The sequence below is a fragment of the Oncorhynchus keta genome, chromosome 2, assembly GCF_023373465.1.
Source record: "Oncorhynchus keta strain PuntledgeMale-10-30-2019 chromosome 2, Oket_V2, whole genome shotgun sequence".
Taxonomy (NCBI): Eukaryota; Metazoa; Chordata; class Actinopteri; order Salmoniformes; family Salmonidae; genus Oncorhynchus; species Oncorhynchus keta.
In genome coordinates, this window is record NC_068422.1 from 45,110,952 (window position 1) to 45,136,639 (window position 25,688).

The 25,688-nt window shown below is 44.2% G+C and overlaps 2 protein-coding genes across 3 annotated transcripts in view; one reads left to right on the forward strand and one right to left on the reverse strand.

The window, feature by feature from the left end:
* LOC118401088 (serine/threonine-protein phosphatase 2A 56 kDa regulatory subunit delta isoform-like) overlaps positions 1-25,688 on the forward strand; it is a 633,889-nt gene that overhangs the window by 359,699 nt on the left and 248,502 nt on the right. The gene's annotated exons all lie outside the window — the stretch shown is intronic.
* Positions 6,387-25,688, reverse strand: part of LOC118401216 (protein quaking-like) — a 109,963-nt gene continuing 90,661 nt past the window's right edge. Inside the window, exons 5-7 of one of the 2 annotated variants that reach the window (XM_052477468.1) lie at positions 15,985-16,072; positions 14,621-14,908; positions 6,387-11,744 (exon numbers count right to left, since the gene is read on the reverse strand). In XM_052477468.1, the coding sequence (XP_052333428.1) occupies positions 11,665-11,744; positions 14,621-14,908; positions 15,985-16,072 (456 nt within the window). In that variant the 3' untranslated portion in view covers positions 6,387-11,664. Of the gene's footprint in view, positions 13,779-14,620; positions 14,909-15,984; positions 16,073-25,688 lie in introns of both variants that reach the window. The other variant, XM_052477459.1, reaches the window with a different exon arrangement.

Consider the following 25,688-nt stretch of genomic DNA (forward strand, 5'->3'; position numbering starts at 1 on the left):
CCTAGTTTGTGGTGCCCTTCACTGTATAAACTACACTGCATAAGTAAAAAACTCAAACACAACGTTGTCAAATCACCAGGCTCCTTTCCCACTGTTCTTCAAGTTTCAGCCTGTGTTGTGGAATATAATGTTTCTCAGTACGCTACGACGTAGCTCTTCAAGTTTCAGCCTGTGTTGTGGAATATAATGTTTCTCATTACGCTACGACGTAGCTCTTCAAGTTTCAGCCTGTGTTGTGGAATATAATGTTTCTCATTACGCTACGACGTAGCTCTTCAAGTTTCAGCCTGTGTTGTGGAATATAATGTTTCTCATTACGCTACGACGTAGCTCTTCAAGTTTCAGCCTGTGTTGTGGAATATAATGTTTCTCATTACGCTACGACGTAGCTCTTCAAGTTTCAGCCTGTGTTGTGGAATATAATGTTTCTCATTACGCTACGACATAGCTCTTCAAGTTTCAGCCTGTGTTGTGGAATATAATGTTTCTCAGTACGCTACGACGTAGTTCTTCAAGTAAGATATTGTCAAGTTTCATTTGTTTAAGAACCTTAGGGTTTGTACCTACCGAAATTGTGCCACCCACCACTTGTATTTCCCGCCCACACTTTTCCATAAACTCCTCAGAATAGTGCAGATTTGTAGGCCAATGAAAACGTTCTTCCTCTGGGATGTCCCAATTGTCTAGGATTCTATATGAAACCTTCATCAAGCTACAGCATTTCCATAACAAACGATGGTCAATCTATTTATCTTTTACCCTAGATGCAGAGGGGAGTAACCATGGTTACTGTACAAAACTCGAGTCAGTACAGCCACGCTGAAAAACATGGACCGTAGACGCATCTCAAATTTACTTCAAACTTGGCTATTTTATGGGGATTTGAAATAAAACACAGATTAATACTTTGGCAAATGAAGATAATGAGAAGTTTATCAAAGAGTTTGAAACATTTTTTTTTAAAACATCGTTCAAATCGATTTCAAATTTCAAGATAAAATCTATTTTATCAGTGACTATTGAGAGAACAACATGCTCATAAAATAAGCATCTGTTTGATTGAGTCAAATGGCCCAATGATGTAAGAGGGTTAGGACTTCATAGCTAGATGTATGTGTCATCTAGTGTTTCATAGCTGAAAATTACCACCGCATTATACCGTAATAACTTCTATAGCCTTTTGAGGCAGACTCTCTAAAGTTAAGTAGTGCCCTCAGGATGGTAATAAAACAAGTGTTCTTTGTTAATATGTCTGTTTGGAAACATTTATTAAAATAATACTGGCTAAATCAAACATGCCACAACCAAACATCCCTAAATGTGAGGAAAGGAAAAACTTAAATGTGAGGAATCAGTAATAGAGATAAGGCTTTGTCAAGGAGTTAATTTAATGCAGTGTTTCTTAATCATGGTCCTGGGTGCCCAAAGGGTGCACATTTGAGTTTTTTCCCTAGCACCAGACAACTGATTCCACCAATCAAAGGTTTGATGATGAGTTGATTAGTGGAATCAGGTGTGTAGTGCTAGGGCAAAAACTCTAATTAGCAGGACCAGGATTATGAAACACTGATTTAATAAACTACAAAGAATCTCAAATGAAACAAATAATGTAGCTGATTTCGTCGTTTATGTAATTCAAATCTGTAAAGAAGTCATTTAATATTTTCTCTTTACACACATAGAAAATAAGATATAAAAATACATTATAAACTTAGAACAATGGCTGCAAATAGACATACTGTTTTCTCATCGGCAATAATTTGGGTATGGTTACACACAATTCATGGAGTAAATGCTAACAGAATCAGTTGAGTTCGACAGCATGGAGTCCTGTAACACGCTTGATTTGCACACTCAGAAAAAAACACCAGATCAAGAATAATGCTGTCAAAATAGCATATAAAAACCTCTGATAATAACATAACATGCATGTTATTAAGGGATGGGATTGCCATGCTTTATTGGCTATGATATGTTTTCACTCACAACCAATAAAACCATTCGTTTGCCACCATTCTTTTATCACCAATAACAATTTATTGTAAAATATTCGTCTTAATTCAAAGTCAATCCATTATCGTAAATAATAATAAGATTACTAACAACAATGATAATAATAAGTATGACAATAATCATAATCATAATAATTATTGAGAATACATACTAATTCATTTATAACTGATAATAATAATATGCAATTGCACTACAGAACAAAGTCTGAAACATAATACTGAGACTGAAACTAAACGGCACATTAAGACACAATCTGAGACACAGAGACTCTCCATAAACCACTAGAGGCCATTCTGTTGCATAGTAAATAAAGAAGGGGATGTGGAGCAATGTTTTGGTGTAGACTGGGAAGTACACACAGGCTTTACAGTCAACCACCTAGTTACCACAATCACATAAACCCTTCACCTAGAACTACCACAGATGCCGAGTCAGCAGATGTCTGGTCACTGAGACTACCGACCCAATACTCCTCTATAGTAAATCAGGAGGGCAAAAAAAGACAAGTCCTCATCTCATGTGATGGGTGTTAGAGAACTACATCATGGTCGAGAGCTCAGCTGGGATGTCTATGCCAATGACAACTCCTACATAAGGCCAGTCCAGAACAGCACGTATAACAGTGAAACACAGTCTATTTATAAAGAACCACAGACCCTCCACTCAAAGAAAGGTAAAGACATGCTCGACTATCTGGAGAATGTCAAGAAAAACCCTTGGGACTGTCCTGGCATGAGTAGCTACTACTACTGGATATAATAATTGGGTGACTCTGAGCTGAGGCCCCCATCAACAGACAAAGACATAATACTATTTGTCCATTTAGGACATTGATAGGACTGTGTAGACACTGACTCGGACAGTATTGGTATACTCAGTGCCGGCTCTATCATTTTGAGGGCCCTAAGAGAGATTTGGTTGGGGGAGCCCCCCCCACCAAGCGGGCACATTTTTTTTGTGGCCCCCTCTTGATGACGGAGAGACAAATGTACGTTCTAAAGTAAATGTCCTGCAATTCTACACATTTTGCCATGGGGTGTAGAGAAAATGCTGCAGTTTTAAAGCAAGTTTTCTGCAGTTCTACAGATTTTGCTATGGGGCGGAGAGAATTATTTTTCAATTTCATAACACATTTCAGGCAACTCTACTCATTATGCCATTGGGGCAGAGAGATTTATTTTTATTTTTACAGTTTTAAAGCTAATTTCCTGCAATTCTACCAATTTTACCATGGTGTAGAGAGAAATTGTTGCAGTTTTAAAGCGCATTTCCTGCAATTCTACATATTTTGCCCATATTAATCCAATGAGTCCCACGGCGACGCTGGCACGAGTTGGACTTCTTATGTTGCTTATGCCTGGAGCCGGCCCTGGGTATGCTACTGATATTACTACTCGATGGAGCACAGGAGGCTGCTGAGGGGAGGACGGCTCATAATAATGTCTGGAATGGAGTAAATGGAATGACATCAAACACATGGAAACCACAGGAGGTTGGCGGCACCTTAATTGGGGAGAGCAGGCTTGCGGTAATGACTGGAGCGGAATAAGTGGAATGGGATCAAATACACCAAACCCACGGTGTCCAGGTGTTTGACGCCATTCCATGTGTTCGGTTCCAGCTATTATTATGAGCCGTTCTCCCCTCAGCAGTCTCCTGTGATTGAAACCATGTGTTTGATGTGTTCAATACCATTCCATTTATTCCATTCCAGCCATAACTATGAACCCGTCCTCCCCAATTAAGTTGCCACCGGCCTTCTGTGCTATGGAGCCACCAAAAAGTACTCTTGTGTTCCTACGGAAAGGGACCTACTGTGTCTGCCCAGTGTAACAACAAGGCTGAGGTGACTGACTCCGTCTCAGGGCGTCTCTCAGTGGCTGACAGACTGTGTGTACTGACTTGTCCTGCAGCTTAAAGGCTGATGACACATTCAGATATCAGAAACCACATGAGTAAAATAAGGCACTTTGTCGTTTTTTTACACTTCAGTTAAATCCTCAACCCCGAATTAAAATGAAAGGTTGTTTTGGTCTTCACTCTCCATCCACAGAAAGAAAACAGGATAGTTTTCATGAAATAAAGGGTTTCATTACAAATTTCTCTTTACAATAGTCGAAGGTATAAAAGACTATGTTTTTGAAAAATAGATTTTTGTTTCTTTCCCATGAGCACCCATGTGTAACAAAAGTGTCTATTTTCTTCACATTGGTGCTCTCCCCCATTTTTACACACGTATCTACAATTTCAATACATTTGTACAGCAGATAGGCAAGCATGGCTTTTACATCCTCAAAGAAACAGTTGACTGAAAGAAATGTCTTTATGGCAGAAAAACAACAACGACAATGCCAGGTAACGGGCCAGGTACTCTCCCTTCTATAGTCTTGAAACTCTCTGTTGGACCCCAGGGACAAGATGAAATCAGATGACGTGTTAACTGGCGATAGCCGACACCCGACACAGTGGATGTTTTGGCGGTGTCGGAGGTGTAACTGCATTGCAGCTGTCAAATTGGTGAGCAGCTGCTCTTGATCACTGTCACAAAGCCGCACCCATCCCACTCGCGTTAGGAAGTGCCGAAGAAGAAAGTGTAGGCTACATAGAAATAATGACGCCAAATCATTCAATGAAATAATGAGAATTTCTAGGTGTGGATTACATCTCATATTCCAGTGATTGAACTTGTGATCAAGGCTGCATGGAATTTCTCTTAATGTGACTCCGTGCAGCCAATGGTAATGTCCGCTTTGGGTATAATGCCAGGAACCACTTGTGGATTTGACAGCTCTAACGCAGTTTCACCTCTGACACACAGCCAAAACAACCACTATGCAGATTGTCTGATTGAATAGAGCCCCTATTCTCTCTTCCAGTCCTGCTTAAATGAAACCCCCTCAGTCTTCATGTCATAAAAGACCCAGGACTTCATAGTCAGTGAAGAGAGATGAGTCATCAGTTGGCAGGGGTAGATAGAGAGAGAGAGGGAGATATATATATATATAGAGAGAGGGAGATATATATATATATGTATATATATATATATATATACACACATATATATATATATATATGGAGAGAGAGAGAGAGAGAGAGAGAGAGAGAGAGAGGTGGCAGGACTCACCACGCTGCTATACATTCATAGTCAGCTCAGTTACCATGACAGTGGGAAGGTCACCTGGGCGATGTGGCAGGTCCAGGGGGTACGGTGATTTGGGGCGGTCAGGGAGTGGAGGTTTGCATCCTTCTTGATCTTCCGGAGGCGACCAACGGGGCGTTACCAGGGTGTTTTAGAGTGTGGTGTGTTTGGGGGTTGCTTGGCGGGGACTCGGTCAGGGAGGATAAGAGGGGGCATATCAGACCTTATTGCTTAACAATGATTCAGTGCAGGTCTAGAGCCAGTATCTGTCCCCCTAATAAGCAGACTGGGCAGGCAGGAGGGGGCTGCCAAGCCATTGTAGTGTGTCCATTAGTCAGGTGATGAGAAGCTGTGCCTTGACTGACTGTAACAAGCCAAGGCTGCTTTTTCCCCCTTCTACCAAAGAACTGATGTGCGGGAAATGGCCAGGCCGTCATTGGTTGAAGATTTCAGAAGGTCAGAAGGTCAGGGGTTAGTTGCCAGTGGCGGCTGGGGGGGTGTTAAGAAACAAACAAACAGAAAAGAGAGACAAATTATAAAGGAGAGAAACAAAAATGAAAGGAAAGAAAAAAGATAGAGGAGATTAGTCTCAGCTAGCGACAGCAGGATGACAACATGGCTTAACTAATCAGAGCTATACCATGCATCCATTCAATCCACCATGCAATTTCGCCACAACTGCGACCGACCAATCTACACGTGACACCATATGTTTCCATATGCTTTGTCAGAAATGAAAACAATTCATGCATCCTTCTGTTTGTTTAGATAAAAGGACAATTCATATGATGGGTTGATTGAATCCAAGAGTTGAGCAAGAGCTACTCATCTATATCCTCACAATGTCGTAAAGTCATGAAAGCATGATTTTACATAACGTGAAAGACAGTCCCGTCCCTTCAGCTCACGTGTTAAAAAGGAGGGAATTGAAAAAAGACAATTACAGTAGTTCTAAATGGTTAGTAGCAGTCAAGTAAACGGACAGTAAATCAGAGGGAAAGATCCAAACGAGATGGAGGAAGGTATAGTCGTGGACAACAGTCAGTAAAGTTATTGTTACCTGACTGCTAATAAGTATTAGAGCACTTCAGAGGTTCAAGAGTCAGGCAGCTAGTAGTGGTGAAAGTGAATATGAATAAGTCTCATTGTTTGGGAATGAATTCATTTAGAGAGGTTACAGTGAGAAATTGAAGAAGTCCACACCGCTGTGGAAAAAAATCTTTTTAGGCCAAAACGGTGTTTGTCATTTAATAAAAATAAAAAAAAACTCAATATCATTTTTTTTATTGCCTTTTCAAAGTATGTTTTCTATTTACAACAAGCATGAAAATCTTTGCTTTAATGATACAAAGCAACACTACATGGTATTTTCTAAAATAGCACACTAGCCATGAAACGTTAAGCTGTGAGCATGCCAAAGCCATCACTTCAGCCAGTGCCCTCAGCTTAGGAGACAATATACAATTCACAGGACACAATATAACATGCACTTGCATATAAACACTGAAAAGGTCCTGTCTTTTGTTTAAAGCCCTAAAATATATTCAAAAATAGAGGACATTTTCTAAAGTGGTGATATAAAGCTGCTATGATGGATATTTGTCTTTCCTACAAATAGCCCTATAGAATAATCCTTGCTATTTCTGACATTTCATATACATTCCTGCTTTATATTTTATATATATATTTATATATATATTTCAAGAAGCCACAAGTAAATACTATTTTCTTTGCAACAACAAAACATTTAAAGAAGCTTTACAGTAAAACATTTTTTTTTTTTTTTTTAATTCTCAAGTGGAACATTTCTGGTAAATGCATTCACACTCTGGCAATTTCTCATCCAAAATGGACCCTAGAATTCTCTGTCCACTCCACAGTGGTCCGTTTAAGTCGTATGCAGCTTAGATCATATGTTTCATTTCATCGTCTGAGGTTCTGCCATTCTGACTGCAGCAGAGGAGATGAAGAATGCTTTTGACTTTAAAAAAAATAATAATTCAGTGCAAAATAAGATTTGTGCTGTAGTCTCTCTTTTCAAATGAAGCAACACTCAAACAGATGTAAAGAAAAGAAGAAAGGCTTCTTTACCAGATTGACAAAATATTGTAAATCTTACTGTATTAAGAGCTTAAGAACTGTATCATTGAGAGCTGTTGTAAAATGCTTTCTTATGCACTGTAAAGTGTCCAGAGGAAAATCTAAATAGGATATACTGTATACAGCGCCTTCAGAACGTATTCAAACCCTTTTACATTTCACAAATTTTGTTGTGTTATAAAGTGGGATTAAATGGATTTAATTGAAAAAAAGATTGTCAATGATCTACACAAAATACTCTGTAATGTCAAAGTGGAAGATGTTTTATTTATTAATGGGAAATAAAAGAGTAATATATCTTGATTAGATAAGTATTCAACCCCCCCCCCCGGTGCAATACAAGTTAGAGTCAGCGATTACAGCTTAGAGTTTCTGAGTAAGAGTTTTTTTCTCTAAGAGCTTTAGACACCTGGATTGTACAATATTTTCCCATTATTCTTAAATAATGTGTCAAGCTCTGTCAAGATACCACCAGAGCATTTTCCCAGCAGCATACCACCCTGCATCCCACCGCTGGCTTTAACCAGCAGCATACCACCCTGCATCCCACCGCTGGCTTTAACCAGCAGCATACCACCCTGCATCCCACCGCTGGCTTTAACCAGCAGCATACCACCCTGCATCCCACCGCTGGCTTTAACCAGCAGCATACCACCCTGCATCCCACCGCTGGCTTTAACCAGCAGCATACCACCCTGCATCCCACCGCTGGCTTTAACCAGCAGCATACCACCCTGCATCCCACCGCTGGCTTTAACCAGCAGCATACCACCCTGCATCCCACCGCTGGCTTTAACCAGCAGCATACCGCCCTGCATCCCACCGCTGGCTTTAACCAGCAGCATACCGCCCTGCATCCCACCGCTGGCTTTAACCAGCAGCATACCGCCCTGCATCCCACCGCTGGCTTTAACCAGCAGCATACCGCCCTGCATCCCACCGCTGGCTTTAACCAGCAGCATACCACCCTGCATCCCACCGCTGGCTTTAACCAGCAGCATACCACCCTGCATCCCACCGCTGGCTTGCCTCAAAAGCTAAGAAAGGTTGGTCCGGGTCAGTCCCTAGATAGGACACCAGATGCTGCTGGAAGTGGTGTAGGACTCTGTCCTCTTGTCCCCCCCCCAAATAAAAATATCCCAATAACACAAGGCAGTGATTGGGGACATTGCCCTGTGTAGTGTGCTGTCATTCATCCCCCTTCTCTCCCCTAAACCTATTCCCCAGGTCGTTGCTGTAAATGAGAACGTGTTCTCAGTCAACTTACCGGGTTTAATAAAAAGATGGTCATTGATCATTGTTAGACAGCCATTTTCAAGTCTTGCCATAGATGTTCAAGCCGATTTAAGTCAAAAATTGAACTATGCCAGTCAGGAACATTCAATGTTATCTTGGTAAGCAACAGTGTATATTTGGCCTTGTGTTTTAGGTTATTGTCCTGCTGAAAGGTGAATTTGTCTCCCAGTGTCTGGTGGAAAGCAGGCTGAACCAGGTTTTCCTCTAGGATTTTGTCTATGCTTAGCTGTATTCCATTTATTTTTATCCTACAAAACTCCCTCGTTCTTGCCGATGACAAGCATACCCATAACATGATGCAGCCAACATCATTCTTCAAAATATGAAGAGTGGTACACAGCGATGTGTTAGGTTAGATTTGCCTCAAACATTATGCTTTGTATTCAGGAAAAAACGTGTATTTCTTTGCCACATTTTTTTGCACTATTACTTTAGCGCCTGCCTTATTGCAAACAGGATGTATGTTTTGGAATATTTTTTTCCTACAGGCTTCCTTCTTTCCACTCTGTCATTTATGTTAGTAATACAATGTTGTTGATCCATCGTCAGTTATTTCCTATCACAGCCATTCAACTCTGTAACTGTTGTAAAATCACCATTAGCCTCATGGTGAAATCACTGAGCGGTTTCCTTCTTCTCCGGAACTGATTTAAGAAGGGGGCCTGAATCTTTGTAGTGATTGGGTGTATTGATACACCATCAAATGTGTACAATTAATTACTGCACCATGCTCAAAGTGATATTCAATGTCTGTTTTTTTTACCCATCTACCAATAGGTGCCCTTCTTTGCGAAACATAGGAAAACCTTCATGGTCTTTGTGGTTGAATCTGTGCTTGAAATTCACTGCTTGACTGAGGGACCTTAAAGATAATTGTATGTGTGGGGTAGAGAGATGGGGTAGTCATTTAAAAATCATGTTAAACACTACTATTGCACACATAGTCCATGCAACTTATGTGACTTGTTAAGCATATTATTACTAGGCTTACTAGGCAAAAGGGTTGAATACCTACTGACTCAAGACTTAAGCTTTTCATTTTTAATTTGTAAACATTTCTAAAAACAATTCCACCTCGACATTATGGGGTATTGTCTACATCACTGACACAACCTCTCAACTTAATTCATTTTAAATTCAGTTTGTGAATACTTTCTGAAGGCACTGTAAATCTCTAGACCCCAATTGACGTACTCATTCGATAGTGTATTTACCATTTTGGGACCGTTCAACAGCTTTGCCAATATGAGCTGATGAAAAGGCCCAGATCTCAGACGCCATCTTAGCTTCCTCCCTGCGTCCACCAGTCAGCCTGCCTCTAGCACACAGGCTTGACCGGTTGGCCTGCACTCAATCCCCCCTGCCTCATGGTTCAACCCCCCAAACCGCACTGATACGTCAATCATATTACGTCTGCTAAATGACTTAAATGTAAATGTAAATGTTACCGTAATGTTTGAATAAACCAAAATTTTAATGGTGTAAAACTGTTCATCAGAGTGTGGGAGCCAAACGTATGAAGAGGTCGATTGAATACAGGCTTTTGTGCAATTTCATCGGATGTTGGTTTGTCATTCAATTTGTCAGTAACCTATCCGTTACCATTATTATCATGTATTATCATTATGGATTAAGGTTTGACCTTTTAGTAATAATACCCTTTATATAATATGCACTTCTTAAGTAACTCCATATTACAGTTATTTTTATATTAATTTATTTGTTTTAGGGCAGATTTGAGCTATCAAGTTTTCAGAGGCAATTCACAGACAGCGCTACAGTGCCGAAACCTGAATATCCTTAGACCCAGTTTACATATACTGTTAATTATATATGTTAATTGTTCCACATCATCTAGCAGCAACAAAAAAAAAGGTGATTTGTGAATTGGACTTATTTAAACAGTATTACAATTGAATCAATTTCACTGGGTTTTCAACTTCAACGTATGTACTAAAATGTAGGTTGATTTATCCAAAAAATGTAGGCAGTTTTTCAATTGGCATTTGCATCCTATTTTCTGGCACATTGCAAACACTTGCTTGATTGGGTACAAGGAATGATCTGTAGTGAAATGTGATGATACACAGTGTGGGTGTATGTGTACAAGGCACACTTGGTGTATTAAGCACCACGGGTATAAGGATAAAACAGAGAAAAGGCACTGATAGAGAACAGACCCCGTAAATTCCTTGTTGCTCGCGTAATTTGACAAATGGTTTCTTCTCTGGTTTACTACCTCGGTTATTCTAATGACTTAAATATTCTCAGTATTCAGTGGGAGTATTACAAGGACTTCGAGAAGAAGGTGTGACTCATGTGGACTTTAGAGAGCGAAAGCTCTGACTGTTGTGTTTGTTGACCTTATCTGCAGAATAAAACAATTTCCAGTCTATAGCCTACCACGTGTCCATCCCTCTTTTCTTATGACGCCGTTGTTGAGACTTAAAAAAAATACTGTAGTAAAAATGGGGAGATGAAAAAAAATATATATGACATGACAGGTTTACACTTCTGTGTTGTCCTTGACAATACAACGGGTCAGATTCTCAAAACATTCATTTCCTCAAACAAATAAATACAAATGGACATAATTTATCGATTAAAACGCTACATTATCCACGTAAGAAGCTGAAGACTTAAGTGCATTTGAAATAAAATTGCAACCTCCTCGTTGAACGGAGGGGGGGGAAACTAAAATACAGGTCATTTGATCTTCTTTTTTTAATAAAGGGGTATCGTCCATTATTTGTCATCGACATCATGTCAGATTCATAAAGTCATCGAAATAATAGAGATGGAGTAGTTTTTTTTTTTTTTAAATGCAGGTGTGTATGTTTGTGTCTCTACCTAGATAGCAAAAGCATCATTTGGCTACTGTGTTGTGGTCACTAGTTCTCAGAATCACCTTGTACAGCCCTCCACGTACGCACTCTGAGAACAAATGTATTCCAAATAAATGTTTCTCAGAGGCCACGACGAGGAAGGGTGCGCAGTATGTTGCATCACATCACAAACCGGAACGACGAGCTGAACAATTTGTACATGTTGCAAAACAGATCAGGACCAACAGTGAGCAGGCATTGGCAATAAAACACAAATGCATAAGAGCTAAACTAACCTCGGTCTGCGGTCACTATCCTTTGGTAAGGATGGACCCGCAGTTCGTGCCTTCGAACCTTAGTAGTCACTGCACCTGCTCGGATTGCGACAACATGACCAAAACAAGGATTAGGTCATTTCCTCCTTCGCCGTTTCCATCAAGTCAATTCGTCATATCATCAAGGTTTATACGACCAAACACGTAACACAATTAGGAAAAAATCTTTAGAAATACATGTTAAGGCACAAATTATACTCATATACTTCATCGTAACAAGGAGAACTCTTGGACATAGTAGCATTTGTGACTATGGAGTAACCTTGACTGTAAGGATCCATTGTTTTCTTGAGTCCTTGTTACAAATTTGCAGAAATTAGGCATTTATGCACACACACACACACACACACACACACACACACACACACACACACACACACACACACACACACACACACACACACACACACACACACACACACACACACACACACACACACACACACACACACACACACACACACACACACACACACACACACACACACACACACACACACACACACACACACACACACACAGAGGGGAGCTTTACTAGTCACATAATCTCAGGTTGAGCATCAGGAAGTGCATCTCTTCAGTTATTCGTTTTAAATATAATACTGATCACTCACTCTCTGGTTAAAGCCCAGAGATGAAAGCTTTTAGGCACATTTGCAGTAGTAAAAAAAAATGAACATCTCTTATAAAATAAAAAAAATTAAAAGAATAGGTAGAAAAAAAGGCAATGAATTAAGTGATTAGTAAAGCGTGACAGTATTGTATAGATTTTCAATCCCAGACATAGCAGTCAGTGGAACAGTCTCATACCGTAGGTCTGCGAAAATATACTTATATGAGTGTGTGTACAGGATGCACATACACACTCACACATAATGCATGGCGTTAAGGCCCGTGCCTCTTCGGGGAGGTTTGGCCGGTGTAAACATCAGTAGTGAGGGAGCCTGTCTGTCTGTCTGTCTGTCTGTCTGTCTGTCTGTCTGTCTGTCTGTCTGTCTGTCTGTCTGTCTGTCTGTCTGTCTGTCTGCCTGCCTGCCTGCCTGCCTGCCTGCCTGCCTGTCTGTCTGTCTGTCTGTCTGTCTGTCTGTCTGTCTGTCTGTCTGTCTGCCCGGCTCTTGGTTCATTACACTCAAGGCAGCTGTGAAACAAAAGCACGTGTGTCAAAACTCAGATCGGATGAGGGGCTCAGTAAGGATCCGTGAAACTCTTTTAGCCTTTCGTGGGGAAAGCCACACCTATTGAATAAAGGAAGGGAACGGTGAATTAGTGCCAGGAGTTCCTGTCCTTTGAGAAGCAACACACTACCAGGCCCCTATTCCCGAAGCCATTTTAGGACACTCCGTTTGAGTCAATGCGTTATATAAAAGGGCTATGTTGTTCACTCACTGACTGTCGTTTGGGCTACACTTGAGCTGAATGTCTCATTCTGTGAATATTTTGTCATGAGAGTGAAGTTAAGACTGTCAGTGTCGGGACAGAATGTCCTAAAATCCCTTTGCGAATAAAGCCTGTGAAGCCTAGACACTTTAACTGCAGGTGCCCCATCGCCAACACACACCATCTCCTCCATTGGCTCCGCAAGCCCTCTCTGTCAACCCCATCTGACCCCACACCGTCCTCATGTTACCCCTCAGGACGCCCCCAAGCCACACCCAGAGAGAGGGGGGCGCCCCCAAGGGGGGTCTGCAGCAAGGTGGAGCTCAGTTCTCCCTCATCATCATACACAAATATATCATCATCATCAGGACAGAAAATCAAAAAGGGTTGATCAGTAACACACACGTCACTTTGAACAGACATTAAAAGAGGAAGGGCCAAGGCTTCCCCTTGTGGCTTGTGGTTGCTCAGAGAGGGCCAATCCTCAACCAGTCCAGCGTGTGGTGGCGGGGAGGGAGGAGGGAGATGAGGAGGTGGGTGTGTGTTGTTTGAGGGGGTGGAGGGAAAGAGGGAGGGAAGGGACGTTTCTTTAAAAGGGAGGCCGGTTGCAGGGCTCTCCTCGCTGCACAGTGATGGGAAAGTGACAGGTCTGAAACCCCAGGTAGAGGGGCAGCTCTTCGGCCTTTGAGGACGCTGTATAGGTCACACAAGAGAGAGAGACAGGGTGAAATCTTCACTGGGCTCCGCCGCTCCTCGACCACCCACCCCTTCACAGTAACACCCCCACCCACCCAGCCTCACTCACCCAACCCCCCGCCCCCAACCCAGAATCCCCTCTCCCCTCTCCCTTCACCCAGACACAGTTGGAGGCTTGGTCCACTGCATTAGGCGGAACTCTGGCTACTAATGGCTGACACCCTGGCTGTCTGGAATGTGCTCAACCCAATTGGACACGCTGCTGTTGACCTTTTGGTGCATTGGTAACAGTTCAGATTTACAATGTGCCTTTGGGTACAGTCTGTCTTAATGGAGTCAAGTCGCGTTTGTAATATGATATTTTCTAAAGTGGCTTTTTTCAAAGCCATAGGGCTGCGTGTGTATGCAGGGACTGGGAGAGAGGAGGGTAAGGACACTTTTCCGAATGAAACCGCTCCCTCTTATAAAACACAGAGCCAGTAGAGCTCTTAACTTCCAGTTCATTTATGCACACATTTCTTAAAGGGCTTTTTAGAGGAGAGAATTGTCTCATGATAGTGAAAAGAAAGATGCAGTAAAGAGCTGGAATGTTTTTTTTTTCTTTCTGTTGCTGACCCCTCTCTTTCAGTGGTATCTCCTGGGAGGCTGGGGCGGGCGAGGGCGAGAGACGGGGGAGTGTGGTATTATTCTGAGGGGGGGTCGTCACAAAAGTGTGAATGGAGGGGGGCGTATTTAGGAGGAGTGGCGCAGGATCAGCGTGGGGGCGGGATTCCACTGGCCATGGGGGTGGTGGTGTTGGTGGGGGGCTGCGGGGCAATCGCAGGGGCACGCATGCTTACCTAACACCCCGCTGGAGTCGATGGGGTACTCCAGGATGGAGGTGGCAGGGGCCAGCGTGTAGGGGTAATCGTAGGGCGACGCGTATATGAGGCCCGACTCGGGACCCTGGGTCATGACGCCCGGGTGGGGCGAGCCGTTGGGCATGCAGGTCTGGATCTGTCGGATCAGGGGCATTAGGGTGGGGCCGGCCGGGGTGGAAGTGCGCAGGGCGTTCTGGGGCATGGGGGCGGGGCCGGCGATGATGCGGGGCGCCTGGGCGTTCGCTGCAAGAGAGAAGGCAAGGGCAGCTGGAGTGAGCGGGAAAACACGGGAGGAGAAGGTGGAGGAGGAGGAAGAGGGAGGGGTGTGTGGAGAGACCACAGTGGGAGGAGAGGTGGAGGAGGACGAAGAGGGAGGGGTGTGTGGAGAGACCAGAGGGGGAGGAGAGGTGGAGGAGGAGGAAGAGGGAGGGGTGTGTGGAGAGACCAGAGGGGGAGGAGAGGTGGAGGAGGAGGAAGAGGGAGGGGTGTGTGGAGAGACCAGAGGGGGAGGAGAGGTGGAGGAGGAGGAAGAGGGAGGGGTGTGTGGAGAGACCAGAGGGGGAGGAGAGGTGGAGGAGGAGGAAGAAAAAGGAGGATACAAAACACAAGTTAGTATCTATCACACATATCATAGGACACACTCAATAAATATCAGATAAGTCAGGAACCGGAGAAAAAGCTACATAAACAAACTGTTCGACAGACTGGCCTTACTTAGCTTCCACTACACAGCATTTAGCACAATATAAGAGAGGTAAATATAATAATAATATATGCCATTTAGCAGACGCTTTTATCCAAAGCGACTTACAGTCATGTGTGCATACATTCTACGTATGGGTGGTCCCGGGAATCGAACCCACTACCCTGGCGTTACAAGCGCCATGCTCTACCAACTGAGCTACAGAAGGACCGGAGAAGGACTGGAGAAGGAGGTCTTCAAGGATTGCCTCCATTCATCTCTAGCACGGAGTTTGATTCGGGCACAACAGTGCTGGCTGGGATCTGTTCAGCACAAACACCATGCGATTGGAATGAGGCACGCATCTCCCTCAGCGACACAAAATGGACGCCTAGTCAGAGCTCGACCTCTCTTCCTCCTTCAAAAGAACTCGACCGAGTGCCACCCAATAGGACAGCAGGGAAACCAAAGTAACTAAAGAAACAACGAAAAATGCACTGTGGGGAACGCTGAACGTGGCAAGCCAAAAGCACACTCTGTTCAATTCATGGCACCGCACAACGCTCCTGGGCTTGTCGTGAGCGAAAAGGAGAAGTTTGAATTACACTGCTCCCGGACAGACAAAGGGCTAGGGAGAGGGGCGCGGTGATGTCATCCTTACGTGACTTGATGTTGGCGTCTCGGTAGGTGCCGTTGAGGATGGCCAGCTCCATCAGCTGCATCTTCTTCAGGCTGTCCTCTCCCTCCGCCTGGAGCACAGAGACACAGGAACAGTCACACAGAGACACAGGAACAGTCGCACAGAGACAGGAACAGTCGCACAGAGACACAGGAACAGTCGCACAGAGACACAGGAACAGTCGCACAGAGACACAGGAACAGTCACACAGAGACACAGGAACAGCCGCACAGAGACACAGGAACAGGCACACAGAGACACAGGAACAGTCACACAGAGACACAGGAACAGTCACACAGAGACACAGGAACAGTCACACAGAGACACAGGAACAGTCACACAGAGACTTGAATATGTTGAACGGCGACTCACGTCTGCACACATACCGTAAGACTTGGAGCACAGACACACTGTATGATTGTCTCACATCAGTACACACACACCGCACGCACGCACGCACGCACGCAAAAAGCAACCAAATGGCTTCCGATCCTGCCAGACACCGAAAGACACATACACAAACGTTCCTACCAATTCTCAGCAATTATTTACTGAAGCGATTTGGTTGGCAGTTTGAAAAGATCCAGCAGGAGCCCAGATCTAGATTCAGTAGCAGCAGGGTATCCAATCTGCCACCGCATCTTTGATATTTACTTCAGCCCTTAATCGGCTCATCTGCCAGAGTAACGAATGGGAGGAGAAACACTTTGTTCATCAGTCAAACTTTTCCACATCACTGGGATGATTCATCTCCACGCCTAGAGCAACAATGCGTTTTGAAAACGTAACGCAACGAGACAGAACTTGATCACAACTTTGATTTGGGGAAAAGCGGTAAAGATGAGAAGACGAGGGGGCGGGGAAAAGCGGTAAAGATGAGAAGACGAGGGGGCGGGGAAAAGCAGTAAAGATGAGAAGACGAGGGGGCGGGGAAAAGCAGTAAAGATGAGAAGAGGAGGGGGCGGGGAAAAGCAGTAAAGATGAGAAGACGAGGGGGCGGGGAAAAGCGATAAAGATGAGAAGACGAGGGGGCGGGGAAAAGCGACAAAGATGAGAAGAGGAGGGGGCGGGGAAAAGTGGTAAAGATGAGAAGATGAGGGGGCGGGGAAAAGCAGTAAAGATGAGAAGACGAGGCGGCGGGGAAAAGCGATAAAGATGAGAAGATGAGGGGGCGGGGAAAAGCGATAAAGATGAGAAGACGAGGGGGCGGGGAAAAGCGACAAAGATGAGAAGAGGAGGGGGCGGGGAAAAGCGGTAAAGATGAGAAGATGAGGGGGCGGGGAAAAGCAGTAAAGATGAGAAGATGAGGGGGCGGGGAAAAGCGGTAAAGATGAGAAGATGAGGGGGCGGGGAAAAGCAGTAAAGATGAGAAGATGAGGGGGCGGGGAAAAGCAGTAAAGATGAGAAGATGAGGGGGCGGGGAAAAGCAGTAAAGATGAGAAGATGAGGGGGCGGGGAAAAGCGATAAAGATGAGAAGACGAGGGGGCGGGGAAAAGCGACAAAGATGAGAAGAGGAGGGGGCGGGGAAAAGCAGTAAAGATGAGAAGATGAGGGGGTGGGAAAAAGCGGTAAAGATGAGAAGATGAGGGGGCGGGGAAAAGCGATAAAGATGAGAAGATGAGGGGGCGGGGAAAAGCAGTAAAGATGAGAAGATGAGGGGGTGGGGAAAAGCGATAAAGATGAGAAGATGAGGGGGCGGGGAAAAGCAGTAAAGATGAGAAGATGAGGGGGTGGGGAAAAGCAGTAAAGATGAGAAGATGAGGGGGTGGGGAAAAGCGATAAAGATGAGAAGATGAGGGGGCGGGGAAAAGCAGTAAAGATGAGAAGATGAGGGGGCGGGGAAAAGCGGTACAGATGAGAAGATGAGGGGGTGGGGAAAAGCGGTAAAGATGAGAAAATGAGGGGGCGGGGAAAAGAGGTAAAGATGAGAAGATGAGGGGGCGGGGAAAAGCGGTAAAGATGAGAAGATGAGGGGGCGGGGAAAAGCGGTAAAGATGAGAAGATGAGGGGGCGGGGAAAAGAGGTAAAGATGAGAAGATGAGGGGGCGGGGAAAAGCGGTAAAGATGAGAAGATGAGGGGGCGGGGAAAAGCGGTAAAGATGAGAAGATGAGGGGGCGGGGAAAAGCGGTGAAGATGAGAAAATGAGGGGGCGGGGAAAAGCGGTAAAGATGAGAAGATGAGGGGGCGGGGAAAAGCTGTGAAGATGAGAAAATGAGGGGGCGGGGAAAAGCGGTAAAGATGAGAAGATGAGGGGGCGGGGAAAAGCGGTGAAGATGAGAAGACGAGGGGGCGGGGAAAATCGGTGAAGATGAGAAGACGAGGGGGCGTGGAAAAGCGGTGAAGATGAGAAGACGAGGGGGCGGGGAAAAGGCCTGACGTGTGCGTGTGCGTCGTCTACGGAATCACAGTGAACATACTTTTAGAAAACACTCTGAGCCAAGCCTTCGGGAGCCAAAACCGAAACGCACAAAGGGCTCCTGTATCTACTGTAAACATCAATACTTTTTAATAAGTGAAGACTGCAGTGATTAATAGCCTATGAAGAGAAGGCACTGCAGGAATAAATCCCTCTGACTCTGTATTGAGTCAACAGAGTCTACTGTTGTTCCAGAGGAGGCTGGTATATAAGATCTGGGATGGAATGAATGGAACGGTATCAAACACATCAAACATATGGAAAACCCCGTTTGACTCCTTGCCATTCACCCCATTCCAGCCGTTACAATGAGCCCGTCCTCCTATAGCTCCGCCACACCAGCCTCCTTCGTCTAGTTCTGTCCTTGAGTGGTACTGTTATGTTCAATTCTCTTTGAGCAGCAGCGTAGCATTGATATAATGTGTGTGTGTGTGTGTGTGTGTGTGTGTGTGTGTTTTTGGAAGTGTTTAAGGACAATACAGTGTCGTCCTCTGCACATTCCTATCCGATTATACAGTAGGGAGGTGTGGAGGCTTTTCGATCTTGGACAATGGACACCAATGGATGACTCTTGGTCTGTTTGCTTTCTAGTCTGCCTTCAGCTTGCAGTTGTTGGCCTGGGCCAGTAAGTGGTGCTGTGTTGTCACTCATATCAGTGAGTCCAGTAGGGCTATCTTAACACCTCCACTGTTACAGTCTGTATACTGCTGTGATGTGGTTCTGGTCAGGGATGCACGTGTGAGAGTCTGCTGCCCGTGATTGCTTGGCCCTCTACTTTAGCTGTCAGTGTCAATGGCAGTAGTCCACGAGTCATGTTCTCAAATGAACCTCTGTGTGTCTCTTCTTTAAAATCTCCCAGCTAGGAATATCACAGGAGGTTGCTTAACTTAATTGGGGAGGACGGGCTCGTGGTAATGCCTGGAGCGGAATCTGTGGAATGGTTTCAAACACATCAAACACATGGTATCTTTTTGCTCTTCTCCACCTCCACCTCTGCTGTGACAGTGTTGCCGTGGGCCCTTCCCGCTCCCACAGCGAAACGCTGCCAAGCACAGACACAGAAAGGGCCACTCTCTGTCTCTCTCTGCACAACTCACACAGTAGCACAATTCAGCAGCCGGCCACAGACGCTGGAGCGTGTGTTTTTCAGTGTGTGTGTGTGTGTGTGTGTGTGTGTGTGTGTGTGTGTGTGTGTGTGTGTGTGTGTGTGTGTGTGTGCGCTAGCGTGAGTACCCATTTGTGTTTACATGGGTTCTATTTCCAGGTGGCGCAAGTGTCAAACGCACGTTCTGCAATTGACCTGTCTAGCATCAGCAGGCGCTGAGTTGGGAGAGGTGGCAATATTTTAGGTGGGTCTTTTTTAAAAACCTGCACAAAAGTGACAATTTCATGCAGCGCTAATGGGAGGTTTTATAAGACCCATCCACATCTTATCTGTAACACAGTTGGTAATGGAGTGGATTCTGGGTGCAGAAGCAGAGCTTATCCAGCCATGACACATAGTGCCCATGGAAGGAGAGATGTGCCTTTTGTACCAGTAAATCTCGTATTTAGAACCCCCCCCCCCATTTAGTTTAATTTGATTAAAACCGAAGCATAGTCTTTTTTATCCTGGCCATTGTCCAAGTAGCCTATGAATAAAGGGGTTTTAAAGAGTCTACTGAGAGTGACTTGAAATATTATAGTTTTTTTTTTGCCCTCATGCTTTTTCATTATTCACAATTCACATACCTGCCTACTTCATTTCTCTTGTTCAAGTAGGCTAATCCATCCCCATTTTCAAAGAGCGCCCCTCGTCTGATTACCAAAGACGGGCTCCTCTAAACTATTCAGTCCTCTAACAATTCCATATCAACTGCACATGTTCTGGAGAATGTGCCTCGCACAAAAGGCAACGGTATAATTGACAGGAGCCTCGTAATTTTGTATAGATGTGCGAATGTTATGCATAAAGACATCTAGAGGCCGGAATGTGCACGTAATGCCAACGAACGAACGAGAGAAGTGATTTTTTTGATATCATGCTTCTGACCCCGCCCTATTTCGACAGACAGTTTGTTTTTCATTTCATTTGATTAAAAACCAAACCTCCCCGCCACTCAATGTTTTTTTTTTGTGTGTTTGGCTCGTGAGACTGCTATGAAACAAATATGAATCACCGAAGCTTTATTAAAAGATCAAGTTTGGGAGCAGCAGAACAGTGAGAGGACATCGCCTTTGTATGATTCTATTTGCCGTCTCCAGTTATTATTTTGCACGCGTGTAAAAGCCACCATAATCTACCTTCATATCATATACCCACGGGGAGCAACTACGGTGCCTGTAACTGTATCAAGACCAAGCCTATTTAAAACAAGTTCTTTCCTTTTGATTCAAATGATTCACTCTCTTTTTTAAAAGTCTGATCAATAGTGAATTGAATCTTGTTTATGGACAATGTTTGGCATGTCCATGGCTCAGACATGGCAGACATAATGCAATTTACAGTAGGCCTATCAGTGTGAGTACTATGTTTCCCGATACAGTGCCATTCAGAAAGTATTCAGACCCCTTGACTTCTTCCAGATTTTGTTACGTCACAGCCTTATTCTAAAATGGATTAAATAAATACAATTCCCCAACAATATACACTCAATGCCCCATAATTACAGAGCAAATTTTTTTTTATTTTTTTTTTATTTTTGCAAATGTATTAAAAATAAAAAACCTAAATACCTAATTTACATTATTATTCAGACCCTTTGCTATTAGACTCAAAATTGATCTCAGGGGAATCCTGTTTCCATTGATCATTCTTGAGATGTTTCTATAGCTTGATTGGAGTCCACCTGTGGTAAATTCAATTGATTAGACATGATTTGGAAAGGCACACATCTGTATATATTAGATCCCATAGTTGACAGTGCACATCAGGGAAAAAACCAAGCCATGAGGTCGAAGGAGATAGGATTTCGTTGAGGCACAGATCTGGGGAAGGGTACCTAAAATGTCTGCAGCATTGAAGGTCCCCAAGAACACAGTAACCTCCATCATTCTTAAATGGAACCACCAAGACTCTTCCTAGAGCCTGCTGCCTAGCCAAACTGAGCAATCGGGGGGAAGGGCCTTGGTCAGGGACGTGACAAAGAACCTGATGATCACTCTGACAGAGCTCTAGAGTTCCTCTGTGGAGATGGGAGAACCTTCCAGAAGGACAACCATCTCTGCAGCACTCCACCAATCAGGCCTTAGTAAAAGGCACATGTAAAAGGCACATGATAGCTAGCTAGCTTGGAGTTTGCCAAAAAGGCACCTAAAGAAACAAGATTCTCTGGTTTGCTGAAACCAAGACTGAACTCTTTGGTCTGAATGACAATCATCACATCTGGAGGAAACATGGCACCATTCCTACAGTGAAGCATGGTGGTGGCAGCATTGTTTGGGGATGTCTTTCAGCAGCAGGGACTGGAAGACTAGTCAGGGTAGATGCAAAGATGAACGGAGCAAAGTACAGCGAGGATAACCTGCTGCAGATCACTCAGGACTTCAGACTGGGGTGAAGGTCCACGTTCCAACAGGACAACAACCCTAAGCACACAGCCAAGACAATGCTGTAGTGGCTTCGGGACATGTCTCTGAATGTCCTTGAGTGTCCCAGCCAGAGCCCGATCGAACATCTCTGGAGAGGCCTGAAAAAAGCTGTGCGGCAACGCTCCCCATCCAACCTGACAGAGCTTGAGAGGATCTGAAGAGAAGAATGGGAGAAACTCCCCAAATACAGGTGTGACAAGCTTGTGCTTCAACAAATACTGAGTAAAGGGTCTGAATACTTATGCAAATGTGATATTTCAGCTTTTTTACTTATAATACATTTGTAAGAATTAAAATCAACTATTTTTGCTTTGTCATTATGGGATGTTGTATTTACATTGATGAGGGAAAAAAACAAACAATTTAGACATTTTAGAATGAGGCTGTAACGCAACAAAATGAGGAAAAAGTCAAAGTGGTCTGAATACTTTGAGTGCACTGTATTTCCATATTCTTACAATGTTGACTACAAAGATGTTCAACATATTTAGCAAACATGGGCTAGGCCTACATACATTTTGTTATTTTGTTTCTGTAGGCTATTTAACAAACTCGGCTATTACGGAGTAACAATTCAAATAGGAGTTGATGACAGCACAATACATACAATGGCGTAAATAAACAACTTGAAGCAACCAAACATTTTATGCTATGGAGCATACGCTGATTGGCCAGTGAGGGGTCAAGCATTGACACACCTACAACTTGTTTATTCATCAAAACCCCGCCCTTTCACGCCACCGCCAGCCACTGTGCCCATAATTCCGGTTGTGAAATTATACAAAAATATTTCTGACACACCAGTGCGTTAGGTTTGCTGAAATAGAGCCCAATGTATGTGTGTGTATGTCTATTTTTGTGTGTGTTTAGATGTGTGCTTTTACAGTTCACACTTGCTTCGTTTCTGGTAAATTACAGCAAACATCAATAAGGTCAATTTCCGTCAAAATCCAATTGCTCCAGACGATAAACCCTTTGAATCTGCTTCATGGTTTTTCATTATTCCTTCCTATCTGTCCCTATCGGCACCTGCAGCTAGCCTACAGTCTGGAGTGCCATGTATTCTCGAATTTGACGGGAGTTTAGAACCCATGAATTCAGCGGCAGTTAATCCATGACCATGCGAACATGCCTAGCCGTGCAACAGTGTGCTCCCAGCAGTGACCTCTTAACCCCTTTCAAACAGATCTTTTATTTGTCTTTGATTTTCCCCCTTTAGTTAAGACTGATTTATGCTAAATGCAGATGCCATTTCCAGTTGGTGAATGCATGTTCAAATGGGATTCAGTCTACATTGGGAAAAGCATGTCAGAAAAATAAAATAGATGATGCAGAGAGGATTCAATCATCCTGCCTGGTTCTGATGTTCAAGAGAGATACAACTCTCGCGTGTCATGCATAACTGAACCTCAATTCCTGGTTTAGTGGAGGGAATATTGCAAATGGTGTACTGTATGTGCTTTACGGTCAAAACTCCCCAAACAACCATCCCCATATCTACTGAACAGAACACAATGACAAGATGAAAAATGACCCAGCAGAAAAGATGTCATTTCACATCCATTGAGATATTAGTAGAGCAAATGTCAACGCAGACAGACTGCTATCTATCTCTGTGTGTGTGTGTGTGTGCCACGGTAAATACAATCTTGTCATCCTGTACCCAATCAGAATGACTCATTAGATGTAATCGGGGAAGTGAGTGAAGAGAATGAACGCTCTCAGATCTGCAGGTTTGATTTTCCTTTGTCTACGTGTCGGCCATTGATTTCCCTCCCACTGCTGTGGAGGGAGGCTGTGACTGTTGAGCTGTTGATGTGATGAGCAGAAGACCTGTGTCTCTGTCTCTCTGTCTGTCTGTCTGTCTGTCTGTCTGTCTGTCTGTCTGTCTGTCTGTCTGTCTGTCTGTCTGTCTGTCTGTCTGTCTGTCTGTCTGTCTGTCTGTCTGTCTGTCTGTCTGTCTGTCTGTCTGTCTGTCTGTCTGTCTGTGTGTGTGTGTGTGTGTGTGCGTGTCCAGTGGCACATCCCGCTTTGGGAGCCTTCTCAGGTCACGCCGTGTGGAAATGTTTTTTATGTCAGCTTGCATAAAGAGGAATCATTTCGCTGCTATTCAGGCTGGGGTCACTATGACCTTTGGAGCACAATGACTGCCAGCCTACCCCCTTTCCATCACAGCCTGTCAGATTGAAGCTCTCTCTCTCTCTCTCTCATCTCTTTCTTTCTCTTACACTCTTTCCTTTTGCTTTGGGCTTAAATATGATCAGTAAACACCTATCGCTTTCTCGTATTTTACAGAACAAATTCCAATAAACATTTATGGTTGAAATTCTCATTAAAATGCGGCTCTTGTCCTCTGTATATTTCTGGTAAATGACATGAAACAAATGCAAAGTAGAGTGATGACGGTGATAAAACCGATTAACACAGTGGTAAAAGTGAGTCTGGAGTGAACATTACAACATTACAGCAGGTTTTACAATGTAACTCCCCCTCTCAAGGGCAAGGGCCTGCGTCTGTCAACTCAGACAGCCCCTCCAATTGGCTGTTTAGGAGGAGGACGGGCAGGGTCGCGCTCTAATTGGTTGGAGTGGGACACGGAGAAGGACAGGGGTGGATGTGGAAAACAGACGCCTCTCTCTCTCTCTCCCCCCTCTTTCTCTCCAGGAACTCATCCCACTCCCACCGAGTACAGCTGCCATCTCTGAACATCGCCCCTCTACTCCCCCTCTCTTCCCTCCTCGGTCCTGGCAGCCAGCCACGGCGTCGCCTCATCCACTCATGCGTTCCCTGTCTCTCCCCAACCACGCGGACACTGACCAGTTTCCCAACAACCAGTTTCTCCCCCAAACTTTCAATCCAGCGAAGTCCCATCTCTACTTGCACCAGAGCCAAGAGAGGGGAAAGAACTACAGCTAATGAGATCAGTCATTTGAGAGGCTCTGACGAGGGAAAGTTTGGCCCGGGGAGTTTAGTTAACTGCAAGGCAGAGCTTTTCCTTCCAAAGACACAGTCCCCATTAATTACAGTGCAGCTGTAGACAGGCAGGAGTGCAGGGCTGAACATCACACTGCATTACGCCGCCCTTCCTTTAAGCTGAGACAGAGGCAGGACACAGAGATGCCGCTGATCAGTACAGAGAAAACATTCTGTGGAAAAGCCTTGTTTCCTGTTCGTTTTAACACGCACGCAGGCACACGCACACACACACACACGCACGCACACACAGTCCACATGCAGAATGTACACACACACACCAACCGTCCACATGCAGAATGTACACACACAACACACACACACACACACACACACACACACACACACACACACACACACACACACACACACACACACACACACACGAGAGAGAGATAAAGACTCATGTAAGCCTCAGCATTATAGCTTCATCAGTGTAATTGGCTCTTAATCCAATATATATGTTAATTAGAGTTGTAGCACCCCTTTTAATTGGCCTAGCTGGATAATTAGATGAACACTCGTTAAAATGCACAGCGCAAACACCGTCCATGTTTACCCACCAACGAGGCCAGAGGCCATGGTAGCAAAGGCTATATTCCCCTATTCAACATGTGTAGGATCTGTGACTTCAGATCCTACACAATGCTGACGCATCAGAGAAAATAGGGGGCCTTCAAGAGTCAACAAGTTGTTACACGACTTTGTGCAACTCAATGTCCAAA